Consider the following 24,416-nt stretch of genomic DNA (forward strand, 5'->3'; position numbering starts at 1 on the left):
CACCATCAGTTTATCAGTTTAGGAAAACTAAAGATGTGAATGGCTTGCCCATTACAGTTACAGTTTCTCCTCCTCCTTTTTTCACACACTCTGCTGCTGAAACAGGGCCCCTCCTCCTGATTGATCTCTAATTCGTTATCTCTAGCCTGCTTGCTGCTTGCTTATATATACATATACAAATTTCCCTGGCTTGCATCCGAGAAGTGGGTATTCAAGTGGGTATCACCCAAAACATATGCTGCTGCAAAACATCTGTTAGTCTATAAGGTGCCATCTCTCTCTTTGCTCAGAAGAGAACTAGACTACCTACTCTCTGATCTGACACCTATTTCATGTGTGTCAAATCTTTGCCAGCATGGATGTGTGCCCCCAAGAACACCTAACAGGGTCTGGCTTTTACTGATGGCGTTGGGGTTCAGTTCCCCACCTGCTCACCCAGTAGCCTGACTGGAGACATTCTGATCTCTAGGCAGTTCTCTCTGTTCAGTGGGAGGATGCCTCTGGAATCAGGAGCATGGGCTGGGCAGAGGGTCACTTGGTGGGGGTGGGGGACACTGCCCAATGTGCAGATAAAGAGACTGAGACAAAGAGCTGAACTGAGAAAAGAAACCAGAAATCCTGCTCCCTAGCCCCTGCATTAGGGTTTATCCCAAATAGTCAGATGGACTTAAGCCCTGATACATGGGAGTTTAATATCCTTAACATCTAATTTTTTATATAATTAATTTTGATAACTCTGGATATTCTTATTCTTCATATAAACTTCCTATCCCATTTTGAATTTTACTAGCTTCTTGGCCTCAACAACTTCCTGTGGCAATGAGTTCCACAGCTTAATTACATGTTATATTAAAAATATTTCCTTTTATGTTATTCAAATTAGCCCAGTGTACCATGCGGTCCAGATCACTCTGTAGTGACCCAAGCTTATCCTTATTACTGTTCTACCAATTTACCAATTTGTGTCATATATCAGAGGGGAGCCGTGTTAGTCTGAATCTGTAAAAGCAGCAGAGTCCTGTGGCACCTTATAGACTAACAGACGTATTTGAGCATGAGCTTTCATGGGCAAATCCGACATGCATCTGGCATGCATCCAACGAAGTGGGTATTCACCCACAAAAGCTCATGCTCCAATACATCTGTTAGTCTGTAAGGTGACACAGGACTCTTTGCTGCTTCTGTCATATAAAAACCTTACTAGCAATGATTAAATGTTTTTCTTCCAGGTATTATTGATCCTGTTTCCATAGGAGACTGTATGGATGACTGGAGAAATGGTAACATTGTTTCATCACAGATAACAAAAGAAGCAAAACCCAGATGATTGGTAGATGAAGAGATATTTATACAAAACTGTTTTGGGGCAGATACAGAGGTCATGATTTATAAACTGGTGTAAATGGGCCACTTTTTTGATGAAATGAGACAGCCTTATACTCACTTACAAAGACGTAACATATACCTCTTCCACCCCAGCTTTGATCTCCAGCCTACCCCAGTGCAAATCCAGAGAGACCCCAGGGACAGCAGTGGAGTCAGAGCCGGATTCTGATCTCAGTGACCTGGGTGTAAATTTGGTGTAAGTGGGATCAGGCTCAGGCTCACTGACATGTCGCACCCCCCTCTGCCCTGGCTTAGCTCAGCTCTAAAAATTCCTGTCTTTAGCCTTGGCCATATCCTCCCTAAGCTTTTCAACCACACATTTTAGCTTCTCGACCGGGTTCTTTATTGTCTCTGTGTCAAGGAACCTCCTGCTCTCCCACCCTCCTTTTTCTACCACTGGCCGCACTAACTGATAAATCTCCTCCAAAATCATGCAGGCATATTCATAGTCTGAGGGGTCATCAATGTATGACCTGAGCGCGTTGACTTTCCCAATCAGCTGACTCACAAATTGTATGTGTTTTTTCAGCTCCTCCACCTCCTCCTGCACTGCTGAAAGCTCAATTGGTTCACCACCAATCTCTCTGTTTTTCCCCAGACTGGCCCTGATGTGTTCAATCTTCTCCTTGGTTTCTCTCTTCTCTTTGTCACATATGCAAACTTCCCGTTTGTAGTCGGAGACCTGGATTTTGTACTGGCTGATGGTTTTGTGCAATTCCAAGGCTGCTTTCTGAGCAATGTACATAGACACCTGGCAAATGATGGTCACAATGCTAGCCGACAGGAAAAGCAACTTCGTATCAGTCACTTTTAGGGCTTCTTGAAAAAATTCCATCGAAACTATTTATAAAAAGAAAATTGGGTTTTTGACTAAACAACATTTTTCTAAAAATTACCTGTTTACGCTGGAAAATTTTGATTGTTCTGTTTTATTGTATTTAATTTTATTTGATAAAAAACAAATACACCAGTAATAATAAAAAAAAGTCTGAAATAGCTTTTGTGCAGCCTGATGAGATTTACAGTTCTGTTGACTCGCATCCCTTTCTCCTCTGTGGGCCAGGCTCCTTGACAAGACAACCTCTCCCATGGTGCACACTCTCCCCACAAGAAGAGAAGAGGCATGTGATGCATCATGGGAGATGTAGTTTGACCAAGGAGCCTGGCCTATATAGGAGAATAGATGCACCTGAACTACAACACCGATGAGGCACCAGCACATTTCCAAATCAAAATGTTCCTTTTTCCATATATGATCTTTTTGATGAAAACTCAATTTTCTGTGGAAAATTGACCAAAAGAATTATTTTCATTTAAACTTTTCATAGGAACAAAGGAGAGAGAGGAAAAACTTTAACAACTGTATAGTCTTTGCTAACAGAGTTGGGTCTTTTGCCTCATGCACTATAGGCTCATGACTTAAGATCCAAAGGTCGGGTGTTTGATCCTGTGGTGAAAGCTGATTCCTTCTGTGTCCCCCCAGAGCAAAGCCAACCTGGGTAGTGTCAGGGTGAGCTGTTCCCACACACAGAGCCACCATCACAGTGCCTCCCCCGACCCGATGGGTACCCCTGTGACAGACAGTACCCCTGTGTTCACCCCTTGCACACTACGGTAGTGATCGTGTACAAAGTGTGCCTTGTGGGCTGTTCAAAGTATGCCTCATGAGCTATCATCTGAAAACTCATCATTTACCAGTCTTTATTGTACGGGTGAAATGTGTGGCAATATTGTAGGTAAAGTTATGAGTCCATTACACAGTGTTCCTAACACGTGTTCCAAGCCTAGGGCGTAGCTGCACCAGTTCCTCAAGTGTTTGGGGAAACTCCATGTGGGATAACAGGATTTGTGCATATCATTTCTAGTAATAAAATGAAGGACTTGGTAGGAGCTTCTATTGAAAGGGCCGGCTCCAGGCACCAGCTCAGCAAGCAGGTGCTTGGGGCGGCCAAGAGGAAGGGGCGGCACGTCGGGATCTTCGGCGGCGGGTCCCTCTCGGAGGGAAGGACCTGCTGCTGAAGTGCTGCCAAAGAAGAAAGTGGCACGGTGGAGCTGCCGCCGATCGCAATCGTGGCTTTTTTTTTTTCCCCCACTGCTTGGGGCAGCAAAAACCCTGGAGCCGGCCCTGTCTATTGTCCAGGAGAGGGCTGGGCAGTACCAGATGTACATTTCGGGGGAAAGTCTGGAGCTGAGAGTGAATTGGGATTTGGGATCACTCTGCCTTGGGAAGAGCCAAGGTGCGGGTGGCTGGTTGGCTGCAGCACACCCACAGACATAGCTGGGAGAGACTTATATACTGGGGGCTGTTGGTGAGCCATCTAGGACCGGAAGCTTTGGCAGCAAAGTGCTGTGAGGGGCCACCCAGGGTAGAGGGCAGGGGGACACAGGGAGATTAGTCAGTCACAACCCCCTCTACTAGACTAAGGGGGGTTCAATCTCTGTGGCCCGTTCAGCAACGCGGCTGAGGTTGCGAATGACGGGGTGAATGCAGCAGCTTCAGAGATCCCCAGAAATAGTAAGCCTAAGGCTGGATCGGAGCTGCCATGCCCCAGAGGTGATAGGCCCCATGGTCAATTTCTCACCACCTGAGCCAGCCAGTCCCCCTGTCCTGGGGCCAGATCAGAGCCGCCACCTTCTAGCTGGGAAAGGCCCCATCTCCTGATCCTGGACCTCCTGGGCCAGGCAATCCCCCACCCTGGGACCACATTGGAAGCAGCACCCCTCTGCCCCCAGGGGATTAGCAACTTTAGTCACACAAAACTGAACACCCCACCCCTCCTCCGGGGCCTGCCTCTTCTCCAAGGCTCCGCCCCCACACACTCACTCTCCCCACCCTCAATCACTTGCTCATTTTCGCTGGGCTGGGGTGGGGGTTGGGATGCGGGAAGGGGTGAGGGCTCCATCTGGGGGTGCAGACTCTGGGGTGGGGTTGGGGATGAGGGGTTGAGGTGTAGGAGGGGGCTCTGGTCTGGGGGGTGGAGCCAAGGGGTTCAGAGAATGGGAGGAGTCTCTGGGCTAAGGCTGAGGTGTTCAGGGTGCAGGAGGGGGCTCTGTGCTGGGGCAGAGGTTTGGGGTGCGGCAGGGTGCGAAGGCTCCACCTGGGGTTGCAGGCTCTGGGGTGGGAATGGCAATGAGGGTCTTGGGGCGCAGGAGGTTGCTCTCGGCTGGGATTGAAGGATTCAGAGGGCAGGAGGGGGATCAGGGCTAGGGCAGGGTGCAGGCTCCGGGTGGTGCTTACCTTAGGCAGCTCCTGGAAGGAGTGGCATGTCCTGTCTCTGGCTCCTAAGCGGAGGGATGTCCAGGTGGCTCTGCACGCTGCTCCCCCAGATGTGCCACCCCCCCCATAGCTCCTAATGGCTGGGAACCACAGCCAATGGGAGATGCAGAGCTGGTGCTTGGAAGGGGGCAGAGTGCAGCGCCCCCTGGAGGCAAAGCAGGGACATGCCGCTGTTTCCGAGAGCTGCACAGAGCCACAGCAGGCAGGGAGCTTGCCTTAACCCCACTGCGCCACCAACCAGACTTTTAACAGCCCGGTCAGTGGCGCTGACCGGAGAAGCCAGGGTCCCGTTTTGACCAGGTGTCCGGTCGAAAACCGGACACCTGGTAACCCTACCCCCAAAGAGGAAATTCCCTGTGTCCCAGGCTGAAGGGCTGGATAGGCAAGTAGAGGTGGAAGTGCAGCAGAGTTGTGGTCAGGAGGAGGGGCCCCTTTAGGGCTGGTAGGAGCAGCCGGCCAAAGCAGAGCTGGCAAGCAGAGAGACAGGGGAGGGCTGGGTGCGGCCCAGTATCCGTGCGCACTGTTGCCAGGGAATTATTACTGGTGATGAGAGGCCTGAGCAGTGAGTCAGGGCGCGGGGTGCATCGAGCATCCATGGGGCAGAGAGACGACTCTCAGGGGACACTACTGATGGCACCAGAGCCAGCCCCAATCCCTAGCCAGAAAGACCTAGATCAATGGATCAGTGGAAGGACTCAATGGGCTTTGGATCAGACCCTTCCAGGGGAGCCCTCATGTGTTGAGCCTGAGGATGTCTGTTGTGGTTCCTGTCATTGAGACTAACCCCTTTGTACCCAGGTCTCCCACACACTCGTTTCCCACCTCAGCCCTAGAAGATAGCCCTTTCCTGGCTGACATGCCTGGGGGCTCCCTCTGGGTGCCCACAGCACTATGTATCCCCATGGTGGGTGGGTGTTATCCATCGCCCTCTGTGCCACCCACAGGGGATGTGAGTCTGTTACAACCCGTGGATAGGAAACATGGCTTTTTAGCTCAAGCTGCAACAGCTCGGGCTCCCAGCTCGGGAGGTGCCTGGTTCAAACCCTGGGTATCAACCAAGGTGGTGGCAACCATGTAAGTGGCTCAGGGAGAGAAGGGGACACACGAGACATGCCGACCCACGTGCTATGCTTCTCTGTGAGCCAGTGGCAGCAATTGATGTGCTATCAGGCATATTGCGAAGGTCTGATATCCTGCTGCACCCCTGAGCTGGAGCGGCCTTGGTGGATACTTACCTAGGAGAGTGTAAAGAGGCAGGAGCACCAGGGTGATATTTGTCATGATTTTACTACACTTCTCCTCCTTTCTCGCCTTCTTCAGCAGTGCCATCAGCTCCTCCAGATGGTTCTCGGCCATGGTCAGCTTTACTTGGACGTAAAAGTGCATCTGCTCATGGTTTTCCATTTGGATCTCTAACTGACCGAGCTCCCTTTCCTTCTGCTTCTCTTCATCGCTCTGCTCTTTCTTTTTGACAAGCAGTTCCCCCATTTGGGAACTCAGGGCATTTTTTCGGGCTTCTAATTCCTTCTTCGTGGCGTTCATTTTCTCCAACGCACATTTACTGTGTCCCTGCAGCTTCTCATGCTTGTCCGGGTCTGTTTCAGCCTGGGGCAGGCATTCGGCTAGAGACACCAGAGACTTCATCCCCATGGTGAACTCACGCACATAACTGTCATCTTGTGAGGCCCGTGGTGAAAAAGCCATGATGGGCAAGCCAGAGACAGGGCATGTACAATCTACAGGAGGGAGAGAACTTTCATTACCATGGACCAGAGAAGGAACAAGGGGAATTGTTTTCCTACCCTTGATCTCAAGATTGCCTGCCCCATGCATTATGCAACAGTGGCAGCCTCTCTACAATTAGGATTGAATGCCCACACAAAAAGAGTATTGTGAAGGCTATTAGTTCCTTCTGAACATTTAACCCTTCCGGCATGTGGGATATTAAATGTGTTAGAAAACCGGGAAATAGAGAATGAAGGTGATTGAGAAGGAGCTAGGGGATGGGAAACGCCTCTGAAAACTGATCCCTGATCTAAATCGGAGCTCCGCCAAAGTCAATGGAGTCAAGGTCACATCCTGATCTCAGTGACCCTGCAGTAAATCTAGTGACTATATGGAACTAAATGGAGTCTGGGACAGATTCTGATCTGAATTACTCCAGTGCAAGACTAGAGTGATCCCACTGACCTCACTGGAGTGAAGTCCAGATTCTAAACTCCACTCCCCCAGTGTAAATTCTGAGTGACCCTAGTGACTCTGGATGAACCGTGTTATAACTGAGATGAGACTCTGTCCCACTGAATTTGCCATCTGGAACCAAGTCTGTCCAACCCGCAATCCTGGCTGCCTTCCTGGACCAAATCAGACCATGTATAGCTCAGTATAAATCCATCCCCTGCCACACCAGATCAAATCAGTGTGCCCAATCTGCAGCCCACCACCACCACCACCACCCAGGATCAAACCAATGGGATCATCTAGCCCAATATCTCCCCTTCCCCCCCCGCACTGGTTTAGACCTTCTGATCTCTCTTTGTCCCCGGTACAACACTGGACAGTGCCTCCGGGGGACAGGCTTTCCCCAAGCTCCCCATTGCAAAAGTACCATGAAATAATCCCTACCCCACCCCACCCCACCCCACCCACCGCCGCCACCACTTACCTTTCTGCTCACTTCAACCCTCTTCTCTTCTGTAACTGAACCAAGTGCCTGAGTGGCGGTGATATTTATACAGGGCTCTGTTGATCAAGGACTCAGCCTAGTGGTGTGTTAGTGTCTCTGCATGACCTCAGCTGAATCTTGAAATCTCAACATCCAATGAGGTTACACGTAGGAAAACGCCTTTGATCACTTGTCCAGAAGGTGAGCACTAACCCTCAGCATCCGTGGGTGAATTGCAGCTGGGATGGTTCCATCCAACCTCCCTAAAAGCCAGTTCCAAATGGACACGGGATTCTCCTTTTGGAAACCCAGGAGTCCCAAGTCCCTGCAGTGTTGCTTGCTCTGATCTCCTCAGCTCTAGGTGAGGTTTCCTGATCCCCAGCCAGAACTTCCTCGTTGCTCATTCTCTGCCCCCTCTCAGCAATCCTGCTCCTTCCACACAGTTCTCAAACTTCAACAATGATCGCTGCTGTATAGATCTCTAGCTATAAAACCAGCAGGTACCACTGTGATCATCTAGTATGAACTCCTGAATAGCACACACCACAGGAGTTCCCTGAATTAATTCCTGTTTGAATTACAGCAGGTCTTCTAGAAAAAGAGATTTCATCTTTCTTTAATAATTACTTCTCATACCCCCTAAACAGAACGGAGTTACAGCCTGGGCACAACATTGCGTTTATCCACAGGGGCTGCACATTCTTCTTCTAAGGGCCTCTTCTGGTTGACTTGACACAACCCAGTACTTCTGGGTTTTGTAATTCGTTCAGCTTCTAGCCACCTGAGCTAGTGAACTGACCACAGAGGGCTGAGTGGATAACTTCCCTGGCCCCAGCACTGCTGTGTCTTTCCATCCTGTCATTTCCCCGTTGAATAGGTTACCAGAAAGCTGGAAATCATCTCATTTTCAGGACCTCTCTGTCCACACATTCCATGGGAATAAAACTCTGCTGTCCCTGCTCTAACCACTAGATCACCCTCACCTTGCAGAGCCAAGAATAGAACCTAGGAGCCCTGGCTCCCAGCTCTAACCAATAGACCTCCCCCAGAGTTGGGAATAGAAGCCAGGAATGCATAGCATTATCATGTGCATTGCAGTAGTGCCTCAGGGCCCGAGTCACAAACCAGGTCTCCACTGTGCTAGGTGCTGTACAAACAGAACAAAAAGATGGTGCCTGCCCCAAAGAAATTCCAAAAGGGTACGTCCAAACTGCACACTTCTTAGGTGGCGTGTAGAGTCCGTACACTGAACAGGTGTGAATAGCAGTGTAGATGGACACGCCTGAACCCTGCTGCAGTGAGAGACTCCAGCAATGAGGAAAGGCTCTGGCAGTGGGGAGGCAACAGGGAAAGCCTCCATCAGCGGGGACAGGGCCGAGCTATACATACCCTCCGCACCGCCGCCTGTAGTGTGCAATGTAGACACAGCCCAGGTTACATGGCAGTGCCACCTCAAACACCCGAGTCAAGGTTTGCTTCTCCAAGAGCTGAGGGGCAAAGATGGGTGCTCTAGAGGTCTAACGAGGGAGGCTCTAATGAGCACCCAAAGATCACATGGTGGCAGGGTGTTGGTTTATGGGGTGGAGGGGAGGAATGAGAAGAAAACACACACCTACATACTGCTAAACAAATATTAAGGAAATTCAAGAGTGTCAACATTCATAAGCTGTTTTACTCAGGTGTCGCAATCCAAACATATCCTCCAAATGGGCATTTATTCCAGCCCGTGTGAACACTCAATATTGAATTTTATCTCCCTTCCCTCCACTTCTCATGCCCAGATGTATTGATGCTTGGAGATTTTTCAATCCCTAACTAGAGCCAGCTGAAATTTCACACAAAGATTTTTTTTCCTGTGATTTCACTGAAAATGATTTTTCAAAACAGGAAGTGTCGTGGTTTTGGGTGGGAAATGTCAGTTTTAGGCAGGGAATGTTTTGTATTTTTTCTGAGAGTGGAAAATGTTTTTGCGTGAAATATCAGGGTTTTCTATGAATCTTCCATTGCTCTTCTCCTTTTAACAACAATGGTGGAACCTTAGTATGTCTGGCTGAGCTGAGTCTGTGCATTAACCAGCCAGTTACATTTCTGATTATTCCCCTCCGTCGGCAAGTGTCCTTAAAAACACATTATTCGGTTCCTTTTATTTACCGCCTCTTTCAACACAGGTGTATTTCATTAACTCGATGGCACAAGCATGAGCCTTACTTCTTCTCCTTTATCACTGGCACTCGGAGGGCAGGTCTACACTTAAAGCACTGCAGCAGCACGTAAGTGAAGACGCTCCTATGCTGACGGGACAGAGCGCTCCCGTTGGCGTAGTTAATCCACCTCCCCGAGGAGCAGTAGCTATGTCGGGGGAGAAGCTCTCCCATCCACATAACGCTGTCTGCACAGGGGGGGTTAAGGTCAGTATAACTATGTCATGCAGGGGGGTGGATTTTTCACACCGCTGAGCAATGTAGTTATACCGACGTAGGTGGAGTAGCCCAGAACTGAGTACATTTCCCAGAGCTGACAAAGAGCTCTGTGCAGCCCCAAAGCTCGTCTCTCTCCCCAACAGAAGTTGGTCCAATAAAAGATATCACCTCACCCCCTTCCCTCTCTATTATGGGGTGGGAAGTTTGGGAATAAAACAAAAAAAATTATTGCATTTGTTTCACCTAGAAACTTCAATTTCAATTAAATTTTGAAAAATTGAAATTTCCGATTTTTACCCTCATTTCCCCTCCTTTGTCTTTCTTCCATGTAGTTACTTGTCCAAGTGTCACTAACTTGTCTAAGTGTCTCCGCAAAAGGAAAAAATGAAACCAGTCACTACACAAGTGTGTTACTTTCCAAAGGTGAGGAAGCTTAAAAAAATTAGAGTGAAAAAAATGGAAAAAGTTGGGGGGGGGAAACCCCAACAAAGATGGACATTATCCATTTTATTTCTCCCACTGATGAAGCGCTGTCCACACTGGCGCTTTTTGTTACTAAAACTTTTGTCATTCAGGGGGGTGTTTTTTCACACCCCAGAGAGACAAAAGTTTTAAGGCTGAAAGTGCAGTGTAGACATAGCCTGTGTCTACACTAGGAATTAGGGGTGTGAGTCCCTGCTTGTGTTCACATATTTATATAGCGCTGATTGAGGTAACACAAGTGCCAATAGCAGTGTAGGTGCGGTAGCATGGGTAGCGGAGGTATGGCTGAGCTGTGCTGAGTACGTACCCAGCTCAGCTGTACCTCTCTCACTGCTGCCTGTGCTACATAGACTCATAAACTTTAAGGTCAGAGGGGACCATCATGAAGATCTGTCTGATCTCCTGCAAATTGCAGCCACAGAACCTCACCCACCCACTCCTATGATAGACCCCAAACTTCTGGGTGAGTGACTGATGTCCTTAAATAGTGATTTAAAGACTTCAAGTTACAGAGAATCCACCATTCACAGTTCTTTAAACCTGCAATTGACCCATGTCCCATGCTGCAGAGGAAGGAGAAAAACACCCTGGGTCTCTGCCAATCTGACCCGGGGCGGGGGGGGGGGATTCCTTTCTGACCCCAAGTCTGTTGGTAAGTAGGACCCTGAGCGTGTCAGCAAGACCCAGCAGCCGGACACCTGGGAAAGAATTCTCTGTAGTGAATCCAAGCCCTCCCCATCTAGTGTCCCATCACGACCACTGTGCATATTTGCTGCTAGCAGTTGCAGATCGGCCACATTGCAGGCCACCTTATCAACTTATCATGCTCAGCCTTGAAGCCAGTTCGGGTCTTTGCCCCCACTGCTCCCCTTGGGAGGCTGTTCCAGAGCTTCGCTCCTCTGATGGTTAGAAACCCTCCTCTAATTTCAAGCCTAAACTTGTTGATGGCCAGTTTATACCCATTTGTTCTTGTGGCAACATTGGTTCTTCACATGAATAACTCCTCTGCCTCCGTGGCATTTACCCCTCTGATGTATTCATAGAGAGCAGGTCATATCTCCCCTCCGCCTGCGTTTGGTTCGGCTACACAAGCCCAGCCCTTTGAGTCTCCTTTCATAGGAGAGGTTTTCCATTCCACCGATCATCCTAGTAGCCCTTCTCTGCACCTGTTACATGGCACACTGCTATTTATAGTCACGCTAGCTCGAGGAGAGGCAGCACGGGTAGGTGTCCGTGAGCTTGTAGTGTGGGCATAACCTGAGAATCGTAGCAGAATCAGAGAATCTCAGGGTTGGAAGGGACCTCGGGAGGTCCAACCCCCTGCTCACAGCAGGACCAACCCCAACCTTAGTGAGGTCAGAGCTGGGAACTGATTAATGCTCTCCAGAACCCAGCCCAATGCCTCCCCCACAAGCTCGTTCCCCTGCTCTTAAAGTTCAAACAGTGGGCTGGGACTCAGCAGATCCGCATCCAGTTCCCAGCTCTGCCATCGGTTCCCTGTGTCACTGCAGCTCTCTGGGCTTCCAGTTTCCCCATCTGTAAAACTAGGGATACCGTGAAGATTCCTTCATACACGTCTGTCACGTGCTCACTATCTATTATACCAACATAAAAGCTTCTCTTTATGAAGCTAAAGAGATTTAGTTCCTGAGTCTCTCACTATACGGCAGGTTTTCCAGATCTCATATAATTATTGTAGCTCTTTCTGAACCCTTTCCAGTGTGTCAACATCCTTGGTCAGGTGTGGACCCTAGAATTGGTGTCACCTGCGCCATGTGCAGAGATGATCCCACGTCCCTGCTCCTACTAGGCAGGGCCAGCTCCAGACCCCAGCGCGCCAAGCGCGCGCTTGGGGCGGCATTTTGCCAGCAGGGCGGCAGGCGGCTCCGGCGGACCTTCCGCAGACATGCCTGCGGATGCTCCACCGGAGCCGCGGGACCGGCAACCGGCAGCGCGCCCCCTGCAGTGTGCCGCCGTGCTTGGGGCGGCCAAATTCATAGAGCCGCCTCTGCTACTAGGTATCCCCCTGCTTCTCCATTCAAGGGTCACGTTAACCCTCCTGGCTGCACCATTGCACGGGCTGTATCTGGAGTAACATAGGGAAGGATCAGACCCCCTTGTATCTGATTCTTGAATCTAAGGTCCCTTTTTACCTCTCCAGCCGCGTGAAGGGGTGGCAGAGAACTGGAGCTAGTTGAAGCTTTTTCAGTGAAGATATTGTATTTGGGAAAGAAAAGCATTGAAAATATTCCTCAACAAAAGAGGTTTTTCCAATACTTTTCCATTTTTTTCTACAAAATCCCCCATTTTTTTCAGTTTTTCTTCCCCATCTTTTTCTGCAGCAATAAAAAGGGGGTGGGGGAAGTGAGCTCGGAAGAAGAAGGAGTTGTAATGGGGGGGGGGGAAGAAAAACCGAAAAAACCAAAATTTTCATAACTACCAATTTTCTATGAAAAAAAAATATAAAAAAAACAAACCTGGTAACAAATTTGAAATGTCAATATTTTTTGTGAATTTATTTTTCTGCTTTCCAAAGAGCTTCAGATTTACCATTTTGTCTCTTACAAACATTCCCACCCTCCTCTTAGTATTTATTATTTGTACTGCAGTAAGCCAGTCATGGACCAGGGCCATCAGACAGGGTACTGTACAAACAGAACAAATGCAATGAGGCAGCCAGAAGATTTACGAGAAAGGTGTGTCTCTTTATTTCCTGGGCCCAGGGCCCAGCACCTATGGCTGAATTAACTCATTCTGTGGAAGTCACTCCTAGTGAAATAATACACTCAGGGTGATATGTATCTCTGCTTGCTGGGAACTGGGTAAAGGTGAGCGAATGAAGGCAGTGATCTGAGGCAAGGAATATTTTCTGCTGCTGTTTACAAAAACCCGTTCCAATACCCTGCACTGACTCAGGGTAGCAGGCGGCTCTGTTAACCCCATGTCTGAAAACCCTCATGTTGTTTCATCTGGTTAACAAAGAGTGAATTTCCTAGGGGCTATTGGGCAGCGTGTGATTGGTGTTAGGTAGTCAGGGGCATGGCTGAAGGTCATATTGGTCAGTACACAACTGAGCAATGAGACTTCACCCCAAATACCTTCCCCAGGACAGGGCCAAAACAGAAGCTTTTATCAGGGTCAGGGCCAGACATTGAATCAAAATCTTCAGCTCCCAGCCTAATGGCTTAAGCACGCACCTGTTCCCCCTCTCTTGACCTTATAGCCTTGGGCTGGGACTCAGGAGATCTGCGCTCAGTTCCCAGCTCTGCCACCGATGCCTTGTGTGATCTTGGGTAAGTCATTGCATTTCTGTGGGCCTCAGTTTCCCTATCTGTAAAATACAGGATTATATGAGGATTCCTTTGCACTCACTGCATTTTATGAACTTTTACTCACTTTCTTACAGCTGGGCTCACAATTAGGATACGTGTGTAGGCCCAGTTATGGCAACCAACCACACTCTCCACCCAGAAATAGAATCCAGGAGACCTAACTCCAAGCCCCCACTGCTGTGATCCATGAGACCCCCATCTTCTCCCAGAGCTGGGTACAGAACCCAGAGTTCTGGTGCCCCAGCCCTCGCTCTAGTGTACTCGGTCCATCCTCCCATTCCTAGATCTAGGGATAGAACCCAGGAGTCCTTACTTAGCGCCCCCTCTGCTCTACCCACTAAGCCCCACTCCCCACCCAGAGGCCAGGATGTAACCTAGGTGCCCTAAGCCCTTGCACCCCTGCTGGAGTCTTCACACCCCTGGGTCTGACCAAAAACATTACGGATCCGGCACCTATGCACGTCCTTCATGGTAATGGCATTTTGTGAGGGCTAGCGGGGCCACTGGGCCACACCAGGGAAACCGGGGCAGGATGGGAAGGGGGTGGGGGCTGTGCAGGGAGGGCAGTATTGGGAAAGGGATGCAGTTCACAGGGACTGAATAGGGTGGGGACAAGGGCTGCATTAACTGTCGTGCTGGTCTCACAGAGCGTGGACCATCCTTTGCTTCTCCCATTTAAAATAACCTCTAAATAGTTCCCATTGTTCCTGCTAGAACATCCAGTGTTCAGTGGCAGGTTTATGGGAACTGCCCGTCCGGGCTCACTGTAGCCACGTCTCATGTTTCAGACACTCCTAAACTTTGTAAACATGGGAGTGAGTCCCCACAAACACCAAACCCTGTGCACTTCCGTGGAATGAACCACAAAAATCTCATTGGATTTCACAGCACAGGGGCAGGAAGCCCATGGCCTCACCCTTGGAGGGTGAATGAACCAGAAATGCAGCTGTTCTCATCCAGGGTTGGGGATGCCATTTTCTCTCTAGACTTCTTGTTACTGACCGCCCTTCACAGGCTTGGCTGGTGATAGAGAAAACTGATCTCAGACCCCCAAAGGATAAAGAGGGGGCTTTGTTCCAGCACAGATCACCCATCGCAGCCGCTGAAAATTCCCTTCTAAGTCAACCAGCCAACAGCACAGCTGGAAATAGAGCCAAGGGGATCTAACAACCAGTGCTTCTCACTGCTGGATCCCACTCCCCTCCCAGGGACAGGATCAGAACCCAGGAGTCCTGAGTCCCAGCTTCCCCTGCTGCTCTAACCCACTAGATCTCACCTGCCTTCCCAGAATTGAGGAGAGAACCCAGGAGTCCTGACTTCCACTCTTATGAACTGTAACCAATTAACCTTGCCTAACGCTATGATAAAGGGCGTGTATTATTGTTTGGGAAGAATGCCTGGTAAATATGTGCCAAAGCTTTGCAAACAGGATTGTGAGTTCCCATGAATATCAAATATTGCAGATTTCCGTGGGAGAAACTAAACATCCTGCTTGATTTTACAATGTGGTTGCCATAAAGCCTCAGCCTTCTCTGAGGCCGCCCGCATGCCCCGACACTTCTCTGAGTCCCCGTCCCCCGTTCACTCCATGCCCCCTCCCTCTGTGGCTCACTCCTCCCCACCCTCCCTCACTTTCACCGGGCTGGGGCGGGGGGTGAGGACTCTGGCTGGGGGTGCAGGTTCTGGGATGGGGCTGGTGATGAGGGGTTTGGAGTGAAGGAGGGGGCTCTGGGCTGGGGCCAGGGGGTTCGGAGTGCGGGATGGGGTGTGGGCTCCAGCTGGGGTTGTGGGCTCTGGGTAGGGTGACGAGGTGTCTGGTTTTCAACTGGACACCCGGTCAAAAAGGGACCAGCCAGCACCACTGAGCGGGCCGTTAAAAGTCCGGTCGGCGGTGCTACGGCGCGAAGGCAGGCTAGTCCCTACCTGTCCTGGCTGGCACCGCGCTGCGCCTTGGAAGTGGCCAGCGGCAGGTCCAGCTCCTAGGCAGGGGGGCCATGGGGCTCCGCGCGCTGCCCCTGCCCAGAGCACCGGCTCCGCATTCCCACTGGCTGGGAGGCAGAGGCGTAATGGGAACATCATGATGATCTAACACGGTTGCTACTGGCTCGGCACCCAAAGGGCCCAGACTGTTGGTGTTTGGGGTGTCAGCCCAGTTGTTATAGACAGAAGGACACACAGCTGCCTTGGTTCATTGCAATCAGCACCGCTTTATTGCTTCAGCGCCACAGAGCGAATGACAGGACAGAATCGCAGCAGAAATGCACTGCAGATAAAAATCAACTCAGCCGTCCCACACCCACCACAACACGGAACCAGCACTTGATTCCCAGCTCCACCCTGCTCTAACTACTAGAGCTCACTCCCCTCTCAGAGCTGGGACTATACCCAGGAGTCCTGACTCCCAGCCTGCCTTTCTAACCGCTAGACCATGCAGTCATAGAGCTGGGGAGTCCCAGCTCTGAATCTCTTGCTCTAACCATTAGCTGGCACTCGCAGTTTATTTTCCAGCCATGCAAACGCTGTATGTACCAATGCAGCAACATGCTAAGAACCTATTGAGACAACTATCAGCAAATACAGCAGAGCAAAAGTTCAGGTTAATGGTTCTCTCCTTGGCTGGGGACCAACCACTCCCTCTGCAGCTGATCAATGTCAGGAGCTTGCACCAGGTGCAATAAACTAAACAAACCCGAGATGATCAACTCCCGTGGAAGCACAGGCAGTGGGGGGCTAGGGGGCTCAGCCCCTCCAATCTATTTTCTGAGCCACCCCATGCACTTGTCCTGACAGGCGAAGCCCCACATCTGGCAGTGCCAGGGCCAGGAAGGGAGTGAGGTGGGGTGTCATGGGGGGAAGGCCCCATCTGCACACTGGATTCCAGGCAGATGGAGCTAGATTCCTCAGTTCCACCAGGAGCCCCTGGCTTCTGCCTGCTTCTTCCTGGACAGGTTCACTGGGAGGAGGCGAGAGTCCTGGGGGAGGAGAGTGAACCTGAGGTTATGGGGGGAGGGGGAGCCCCAGGACAGGAGGGATTCTGAGGTGTCTGGACCCAGCCCCAAAGGACAGGAGCCTCTGCTGTGGGGTGAGTGCGGGGTGGGCTCAGCTCCTACCCCAAGAATATTTTCACCAGCTGCTTTGCTTAGGAAGCTAATGGCTCTTGAGGGGTCAGGGCAGGGTCCAAGCTGAACCCTGCCCAGCAGCAGCTCAGGTGGCACCATTAGGCCTCAGGGTTCCCAGCACCTCATGGTTCACTTCTCTCTCAGGGCACTCTGGGTCCATCTTCCTCTGTCTCCATCCCTGTCAAGGGGTCTGGCTTCTCCTGTCCCCTTGAGGGAACACGGGGTTCATCCATAATAGACTGACCCCCCTCACACACCGATTTTCATGACCCACCTTCCTCCCCGCTGCCAATTCCTTTTCCAATCCCCCTCCTCCTCCTCCCGTTCCCTGCTGCTGATTCCCACTTTAAACTAAACTAAGGTGACAGGATCTGCATAGACCCACTTCTTGCAGTGGGGCTGATTCAAGACACTTCATTATGGGTTCAGAGGGGATAAAGGGGAGGAAGAAATGGAGATGGCATATCTTTGATGTCTCCTCTCACTGGGGAAACAAGGTGAGTCCCTGATGTTGGCTATGGACCACATCTCCTCAGGTGTGTATCCAATAACCATCCAGTGCCTGGGCTGAGTTAGCGGAGAACCTCATTGTTCTCCTGGGTCACTGACCTTGGAATTATCTCCTCAGGGGAAGGGCTGGGAGATGCATCACTTGGGACATTTAGTGCTAGAGCCCTGGGGACATAGACTGATAAGAACAATCATGACAAGGGCTTGCTGGGGATGGCTGAGTTGGGAACTGGCGGGACTTCCCCCAGAGGGTCGAAGAGTAGACTAATGGAGTTTTTCCCAAGGTGAGCTTTGAGAAAGCGTCTGGTGGGGATCTCCAAGCAGAAAATCAAGCAACAGGAAGAGGTGGAAATTTTTAATCTCAGTTTGAGCCAGTAGCTGGGACCCCACTGGGTCGTCATATTCATACTGATCTTTCTATTGCACTCTCAGCTCCCTCATTGCCTGCCGCATGGCGCCTTCTATCGCCTTCAGCTTATCCTCATTCATTGGGGGCTGCATGGCCTTCATGTCTTTTTTGATGGTCTCCACCTGGCCCTTTAAATTCTTCTTGAACTCTTCCTCCTTCTTCTGCACCAGGCTGGAGATGTTTCTCTGGGCCTTGTCACACCACTCCTCAGATTTGAAACTGTCTTTGGAAGGCTTTGTAGAGATTTCCTCCAGCTCTCCCAACAGAGGCATCAGGTGTTTATCAGATACCTCGACATAGGTCTTGGAGATCATGTACACAAACTGAGCCACGTTGGAAGCTTTGAATGCCGGAGTGTAGACTGGGTCCATTGTGGAGGGGTTCGTGATAGCTTTAACAGAATCGAAATATTCCCTGAAGCAGGATTCGATCTCACTGGAGATCATCTGAAAGAACGGCACCATGTTGTCCCACTGCCTCTTCATGCTCTTCAGGGATTCCGCCCCTTGGCCCAGTATCCGTCCAGCTATCTCTAACTCTTTTTCTCTTGCCTCATATGTCATTATGTCACATTCGGTTTTCATCAGCTCCTGGTTCTGCTTCTCGGTGAGCTGAAATTTCTTCTCCTCCTCCTCCAGGGTTGACCTCAGCACCTCCCAGTTCTCCTTCACTTTTAAGAACGTCTCATCTGTCAGCTCAGTTCCGTCCTGCTCTTTGAAAACAGGTCCAGGTGCTGCTCCTGGGTCAGTGACACAGCTTTTTATCATTTGCAGCAAGCACATGCCTACCGATTTGCCTGAAGTGGGGATGCTTGCCTTGTACTTCTGGAAGGCCTCTTCCAGCTGCTGTCTCCTCTTCCTTCCATCCTGCTCTGACTCCTCCTTGTCCGGCTTCACCCTGGTGATGTCTGCCTTCAGATTCTGTACATCCTTCAGCTCATCCTCATAGGCCTGCTTGGCCTTTTCACAGGCCTGCAGCAGCTTCTCAATCAGGTCGATCGCAGGAGAGAATGTGTTGTTAAACTTCTGTGTGGAGTCTCTGCAGTTCTTTAATACAAGCTGCATGCTTTCAAGCTCCTCCTTGGAGGGAGCCTTCCCCACTTCATCCTGGAAGAAGGCTAGGACAATGTTTGCCATCTTCTTTGGGACACCCATGAAGTGCCCCTTGATTTCATTCATGATCTTTCTGGTGTTGCGAAAGGACCACCAGACTTGGTTGTTCACTAGCTGCAAGCAAGCCCCAAAGGATTTCGACAATGTTGGGGTGTTCTCCTTGAAGACGACATGTTCCCCACCTGCAGAGATGGACATCAGCTCTCCCAGCTTGGTGATGAAGATGGGGGCCGGCATGAAGAACTCCTCCCAGTTGGTGTAGGGCTTCATACCTAGCTGAGTCTCCTTCCGCAGCTCCTCTTCTTTGCTGGTGCTCAACTCAGCTTTGGCCTGAGATTGTCTGTCAATGTGTGGCCTATAAAAACAACACAGAAGATCAAGAGGAAAGTAGCGAGGGATGGAGAAATGTGCTTTATGATTAGAGTCAGAGTGAAGCAGTTCAAGTCAGTACCTTTAAATATATATATATTTCCACCAATTTTTGTTTTGTTTAACCATCCAGCAAAAAGTTGATCTGCAAAAAGGAATAAGAAAACCTCACTAACTTTAGGATGATGTAATGGGCACATTCCTCCCCATGCACCCCAGATAAGGAAGGGGGACCTCGGCTTACAACTTTTGGGGTGGGGAGGGGCAGAATTGATCCCTGATGTATCTCCACTCTAGTGGCCACAGTAAACCAACGAGTTGAATTCACGCCCATATAATCATGAGGCAGTGTAATCTAGTGGCCAGTGTAATCTAGTGGCCTCCTTATGCCTCTGCTTCTCCTCTGCCCTGTGTCTGTTTAGAGTGTAAAACCGAGATCCACAAAGGGACTCAGGCATTGCAAAGCCTCGTCACGTAGGGAATCTACAAACCTTGGCTTAGGCCCCTAAACTCCCTATACAATGTGTGGGGAGGGATTGGTGCCTGAGAACAGGATCCAGACAAGCCAACATGCTAGGCAGGGAGCCACCTAAGCTAGCAAGGAGGAGATTGGTGCCTAAATCCAGGGATTTCTCTACACCCCTCTGATTTCTCCCCCACCCCTACCCAGTGGTCAACTAGTCATATTGAAGTGTTGCCAATTTAGTCATTTCCCAACTAGATCTTGTTTTAAATTTTTCTAGTGGGGGAAAAAAATTCCATGTAGTTGCTGGTTGGAAATTTGAATTGAAATTGAAACCTTAAGACACACTTTAAAAGCAAATATAAGATCAAATACTTGTATCTGAAAAAGCGTGATCGGTTTGAAAACTAGCAACAAAGACTAGCTTCCTCCCACAGCTGCGTATGGTATGACGGTGCCAGTGCAATCATTTCGGCCAAGTTGGCCGACCCAATAATTTCAAATGGTGATTTATAAACAACGATCAATCAGCGTAAATTCGAATGCTGATGTTTATTGGTGCTTTATGATGTTTAAAATGTGGGGCTGAATTGCCTTGCTGACGAAAATGTACAGCGCACCTTCACCCTCACGGTCTCGCCCCATGGCCCTCACCTCCCCCGTAAATTCAAACACTCCCTCGAATTTCAATTCCTGGGGAAACACTGCCTACATGTGGGCTGGAATGAGACATCTGTCTCAGTTTAGGAGCCACCGTTGGGAACCCGGAGTGCCGGAAGCTCCCTAGAAATGGAGACCACCGAGGCCTGAACTGTGGCCCCGCTCTGCCTCTTCCCCCAGGGCCTCACACCCCCTGCTCACTTCTCTCCATCCCTCCCCCTGTTGCTCACCCTTAAGGCAGGTAAAAAGTCATGGGGCCATGGCCACCCCTGCAGGGAACCCCTGTTCTGCAGTCAGGCAGCTAAGCCAGGTCTCACAGGAACATCAGTGGCAGACACCTAACTCTGTACTGGTGGAGAGGTGGCCTCCCATCCAGCCTTTAGCCCAGTGGTTAGAGCACTTCCCCGGGATGTGGGAGACCCTCTCTGCCTGATGAGGAAAAGGGGTTTCCTGCTTAACCACAGGACTATGGGATGCTCTGCTGAGGGGCTTGCTTGGTCTCCCGGGGTGAGGCTGTTCCGCTGGGCCAAAGAGAGCTTGAGAATGGCTCCATAGCACAGTGGTAGGGCTCTTGCCAAAGGGGTGGGGAAACTCCCTTCTCCTCATCAGAGAGAGCGAGCAACTGAAACAGGATGTCCCCCAAAATCCCAGCCAAGCGTCCTAACCACTGAGCTCACAAGAGAGGCTTGTGTGGAGTTAGGTGTGATCTGAGAACGATGCAGCAACGTCTGGTTTGGCCTGGTTTGTGGATCCTGTTGAGGTTAGGCATGAGATAGGCGCCTAGATGGAGGCACTGAAGCTTAAATGCCTCCACCATGAGGACTTGTACAGTGAAAATTTAAGTGCAGAGGGGTTGTAGGAACCATCAGGGATGAGGAGCAGGGATTTTGAGGATCTCAGAGGTGCCTACATTTGGGGAGTTAAGTACCAAAGTCCTTTTGTGGATCTTAGCCTAAGATCTTTGGGGCAGGGACTGTCTCTTACCATGTGAATGTAAGGCATCCGGCTCAATGGGGCCTGATCTGGATTGAGGCCATTAGGTGGGAGACCAACAGGGCTGGCTCCAGACCCCAGCGCGCCAAGCGTGCGCTTGGGGCGGCATTTTGCCGGCAGGGTGGCAGGCAGGTCCAGCGATCCGTCCGCAGTCATGCCTGCGGGAGGTCGACCGCAGCCGTGGGACCAGTGGACCTCACGCAGGCATGACTGCGGAGGGTCCGCTGGTCCCGCGGCTCCTGTCGACCTCCCGCAGGCATGACTGCGGATGGATCGCTGGTCCCGCGGCTCGGGTGGATCTCCCGCAGTCATGCCTGCGGATGCTCCACCGGAGCCGCGGGACCATCGAACCCTCCGCAGCTGCGGGAGGTCCTCTGGAGCCGCGGGACCAGTGGACCCTCCGCAGTCATGCCTCTGGGAGGTCTGCTGGTCTCGCAGCTCCGGTGCACCTCCCGCAGGCATGACTGCTTGGGGCGGCCAAATTCCTAGAGCCGCTCCTGGAGACCAAGCAAGTAATCCAGTTCCCACTGAAATGATACATCTAATATTACAGAAATAGTAAGTAATAGCAGGGAAATGCGTTAGAGTATCTTTTGTTTTAGCTTGTGAATTTTCCCTGTGCTAAGACAGAGGTTTATTCCTGGTTGGTTGTTTTTTTTTGTTTTTTTTTGTTTGTTTTTTTTTGGTAACTTTAAAGTTTTGCCTAGAGGAGAATCCTCTGTGTTTTGAATCTTTTGTTACCCTGTAAAGTTATCTTCCATCCTGATTTTACGGAGGTGATTCTTTTATCTTTAAATAAATTCTTCTTTTAATAATCTGATTGATTTTTCATTGTTCTTAAGATCCAAGGGTTTGGGTCTGTGTTCACCTGCACCAATTGGTGAGGATACTATTCTCAAGCCTTCCCCAGGAAAGGGCGTATAGGGCTTGGGGGAATATTTTGGGGGAATAGGACTCCAAGTGGTCCTTTCCCTGCTTCTTTGTCTAAATCACTTGGTGGTGGCAGCAATACTGTTCAAGGACAAGGTGGAATTTGTGCCTTGGAAAAGTTTTTAACCAAAGCTGGTAAAAATAAGCTTAGGGGATCTTTCATGCAGGTCCCCACATCTGTACCCCAGAGCTCAGAGTGGGGAAGGAACCCTGACATGATGGCAGAGTGGTGGGATCATTTTGAACCAAAAGCACAGTAGGAAAGCAGGGAAGCTTTTTTAAGGATTTTTTTTTTAAGTTGTGAGCAGCTGGAGGTTTTTTTTTCTCTGCCTGAGGGCAGGGTAGTTAACTTCCTGCAAGGGAATTCACAAGTTTTTTTTTTTCTCTCGGGTTAGGCTAGGTTAAGCACAGGAAGGCTGGGATGATGGACAGTGAAGTCCAAAAGAAATTCGAATTAGCCAGATTCGAAGCAGAAGAGAGACAAAAAGAACACGATAGACAGGTGGCCTTAAGGCACTTGGAGATGGAGGCAGAAGAAATATCCTGGGTGACCCTGGCCAGACTTCCACATCCAAAGCACAGGCTCTGGGATGTCTGTTGAGGGTCTCACTTGCGGCAGCCATTCCACTTTAATTAATATTAATTGGACCAGAGAGAGTGAGGAGGACTGTAATTCGGTGGCTAGAGCAGTCACCTGGGAGGTGGGAAATCCCTTTTCCTCATTGGGTAGGGAGAAGGGGAATCAAGCTGGTGTTTCCCATATTGCAGGTGGGGACCATGACCACTGGGCTAAAGGGAAGCTGCAACCTCCTCCCTCTGCTCCCGCAGCCATTTGGTTTGGAGTGAGGCAGCCACCTACAGTGCCTCTCTGAAGGCCAGACTCAGGCACTACAATCTGAGAGAGGCGGGGTGTGGGACACACCTCTCTGTCAGTGCCTCCCATTGGCTAGCTTAGACAAATCCCTGCTGTTATTGTCAGGTCCTTCCTCGGTCTCTCCCAAGACTACACAGGGCCAGTTTTTTTAACCTAGCCTCACAGGTCAGGTTTTCTAACTTTCTGATCATTTCTGTTGCTCCCCTCTTGACTCTCTCCAAATTGTCCACAGCTTTGTGAAACTGTGGCACCCAGAACTGGACACAGCATCCAGCTGAGACCTCTCCAGTGCTGAGAAGAGCAGGACAATGACCTCCCATGCCTTAAATACGACACTCCTGTTAATGCACCCCAGAATGATACCAGCCTTTTTTGCAACCGCATCACATTCTCGACTCATATTCAATCTGTGATCCACTATAACCCCCCAGATCCTTTTCAGCAGTACGGCCACCTAGTCAGTTATTCCCCATTTTGTAGCTGCATATTTGATTTTTTTCCTTCCTAAGTGAAGTACTTTGCACTTGTCGTTACTCACTTTCATCTTGTTGATTTCAGACCAATTCTCCAATTTGTCCGGGTCATTTTGAATTCTAATCCTGTCCTCCAAAGTGCTTGCAACCCCTCCCACTGTGGTGTCATCCACAAATTTGATAAGCATGCTCTCCAGTCCATTATCCAAGTCATTAATGAAAATAGTGAATAGTACCGGACCCAGGACTGACACATAACCCCTCTCCCTTCACCTTTATTGGATCCCTTGCTAACAAAGCCTAACCCCTAAAAATCATGGCACTGACATGGCTGCTATTACACTGATCACTCTGCCTGTGTGTTCTACCCCTTCCCACACCATGGCTTTGTCTGATCTATTGAGACTGTCAGCTCTTCAGGGCAGGGACTGTCTGCTACACTCTGTGTGTGTGTGTGTGTGTGTGTACGTGCGTGCAGCACCTAGCACAATGGGGCCACATTCTTGGTTGGTCCTTAGGCACCACTGTAGTGAACATAATTAATAATAAGTATAACTCAAAGTTTTTTTGCCCCTCTTCTGTCTTACCAACACCCACCAGCAGGAGTGACTCACCCTTCTATGGAGTAGAAGTTGCCCGGCTTTTCCTCATCTTGTGATGCCTCTTGGCGTCAGACCTGGTCTCCAGATTCTGGTGAGTTGCTCGTGAAACAGGCTCTCCGGGTATTATGGTGTGCATGCAAATGACCTTGTGGGAATCTCAGCTTATTGTGACTGAATATGGGAGCTCGTAAAGTGATAGAGTGATTACAACAAGGTTACAGGTGATAAATGTAATAGTGCTGATGTAATAGACTTAGACTTCTTTAAGACTTTGTACCGCAAGACATTCTCTTAAGGAACTAGAACGATATAAAATCAGCAAGATGCCCTTTCAATGGA

The 24,416-nt window shown here is 50.0% G+C and overlaps 2 protein-coding genes across 2 annotated transcripts; both read right to left on the bottom strand.

Moving 5' to 3' along the window:
• Positions 1-1,648: 1,648 nt before the first annotated feature.
• LOC120392360 lies at positions 1,649-7,340 on the bottom strand. The gene is made up of 3 exons (XM_039517078.1): positions 7,329-7,340; positions 5,899-6,399; positions 1,649-2,226 (listed from the first exon to the last, which is right to left on the bottom strand). Exons 2-3 carry the CDS (start codon positions 6,365-6,367, stop codon positions 1,649-1,651), a joined length of 1,047 nt encoding a protein of 348 aa, XP_039373012.1. The 5' UTR covers positions 6,368-6,399; positions 7,329-7,340.
• A 9,745-nt stretch (positions 7,341-17,085) lies between these two features.
• LOC120392541 lies at positions 17,086-24,416 on the bottom strand. Its single transcript, XM_039517357.1, has 2 exons — positions 24,090-24,416; positions 17,086-19,068 (listed from the first exon to the last, which is right to left on the bottom strand). Exon 2 carries the CDS (start codon positions 18,981-18,983, stop codon positions 17,610-17,612), a length of 1,374 nt encoding a protein of 457 aa, XP_039373291.1. The 5' UTR covers positions 18,984-19,068; positions 24,090-24,416; the 3' UTR covers positions 17,086-17,609.

This window comes from Mauremys reevesii, unplaced genomic scaffold (assembly GCF_016161935.1).
Source record: "Mauremys reevesii isolate NIE-2019 unplaced genomic scaffold, ASM1616193v1 Contig1, whole genome shotgun sequence".
NCBI classification, from domain to species: Eukaryota; Metazoa; Chordata; order Testudines; family Geoemydidae; genus Mauremys; species Mauremys reevesii.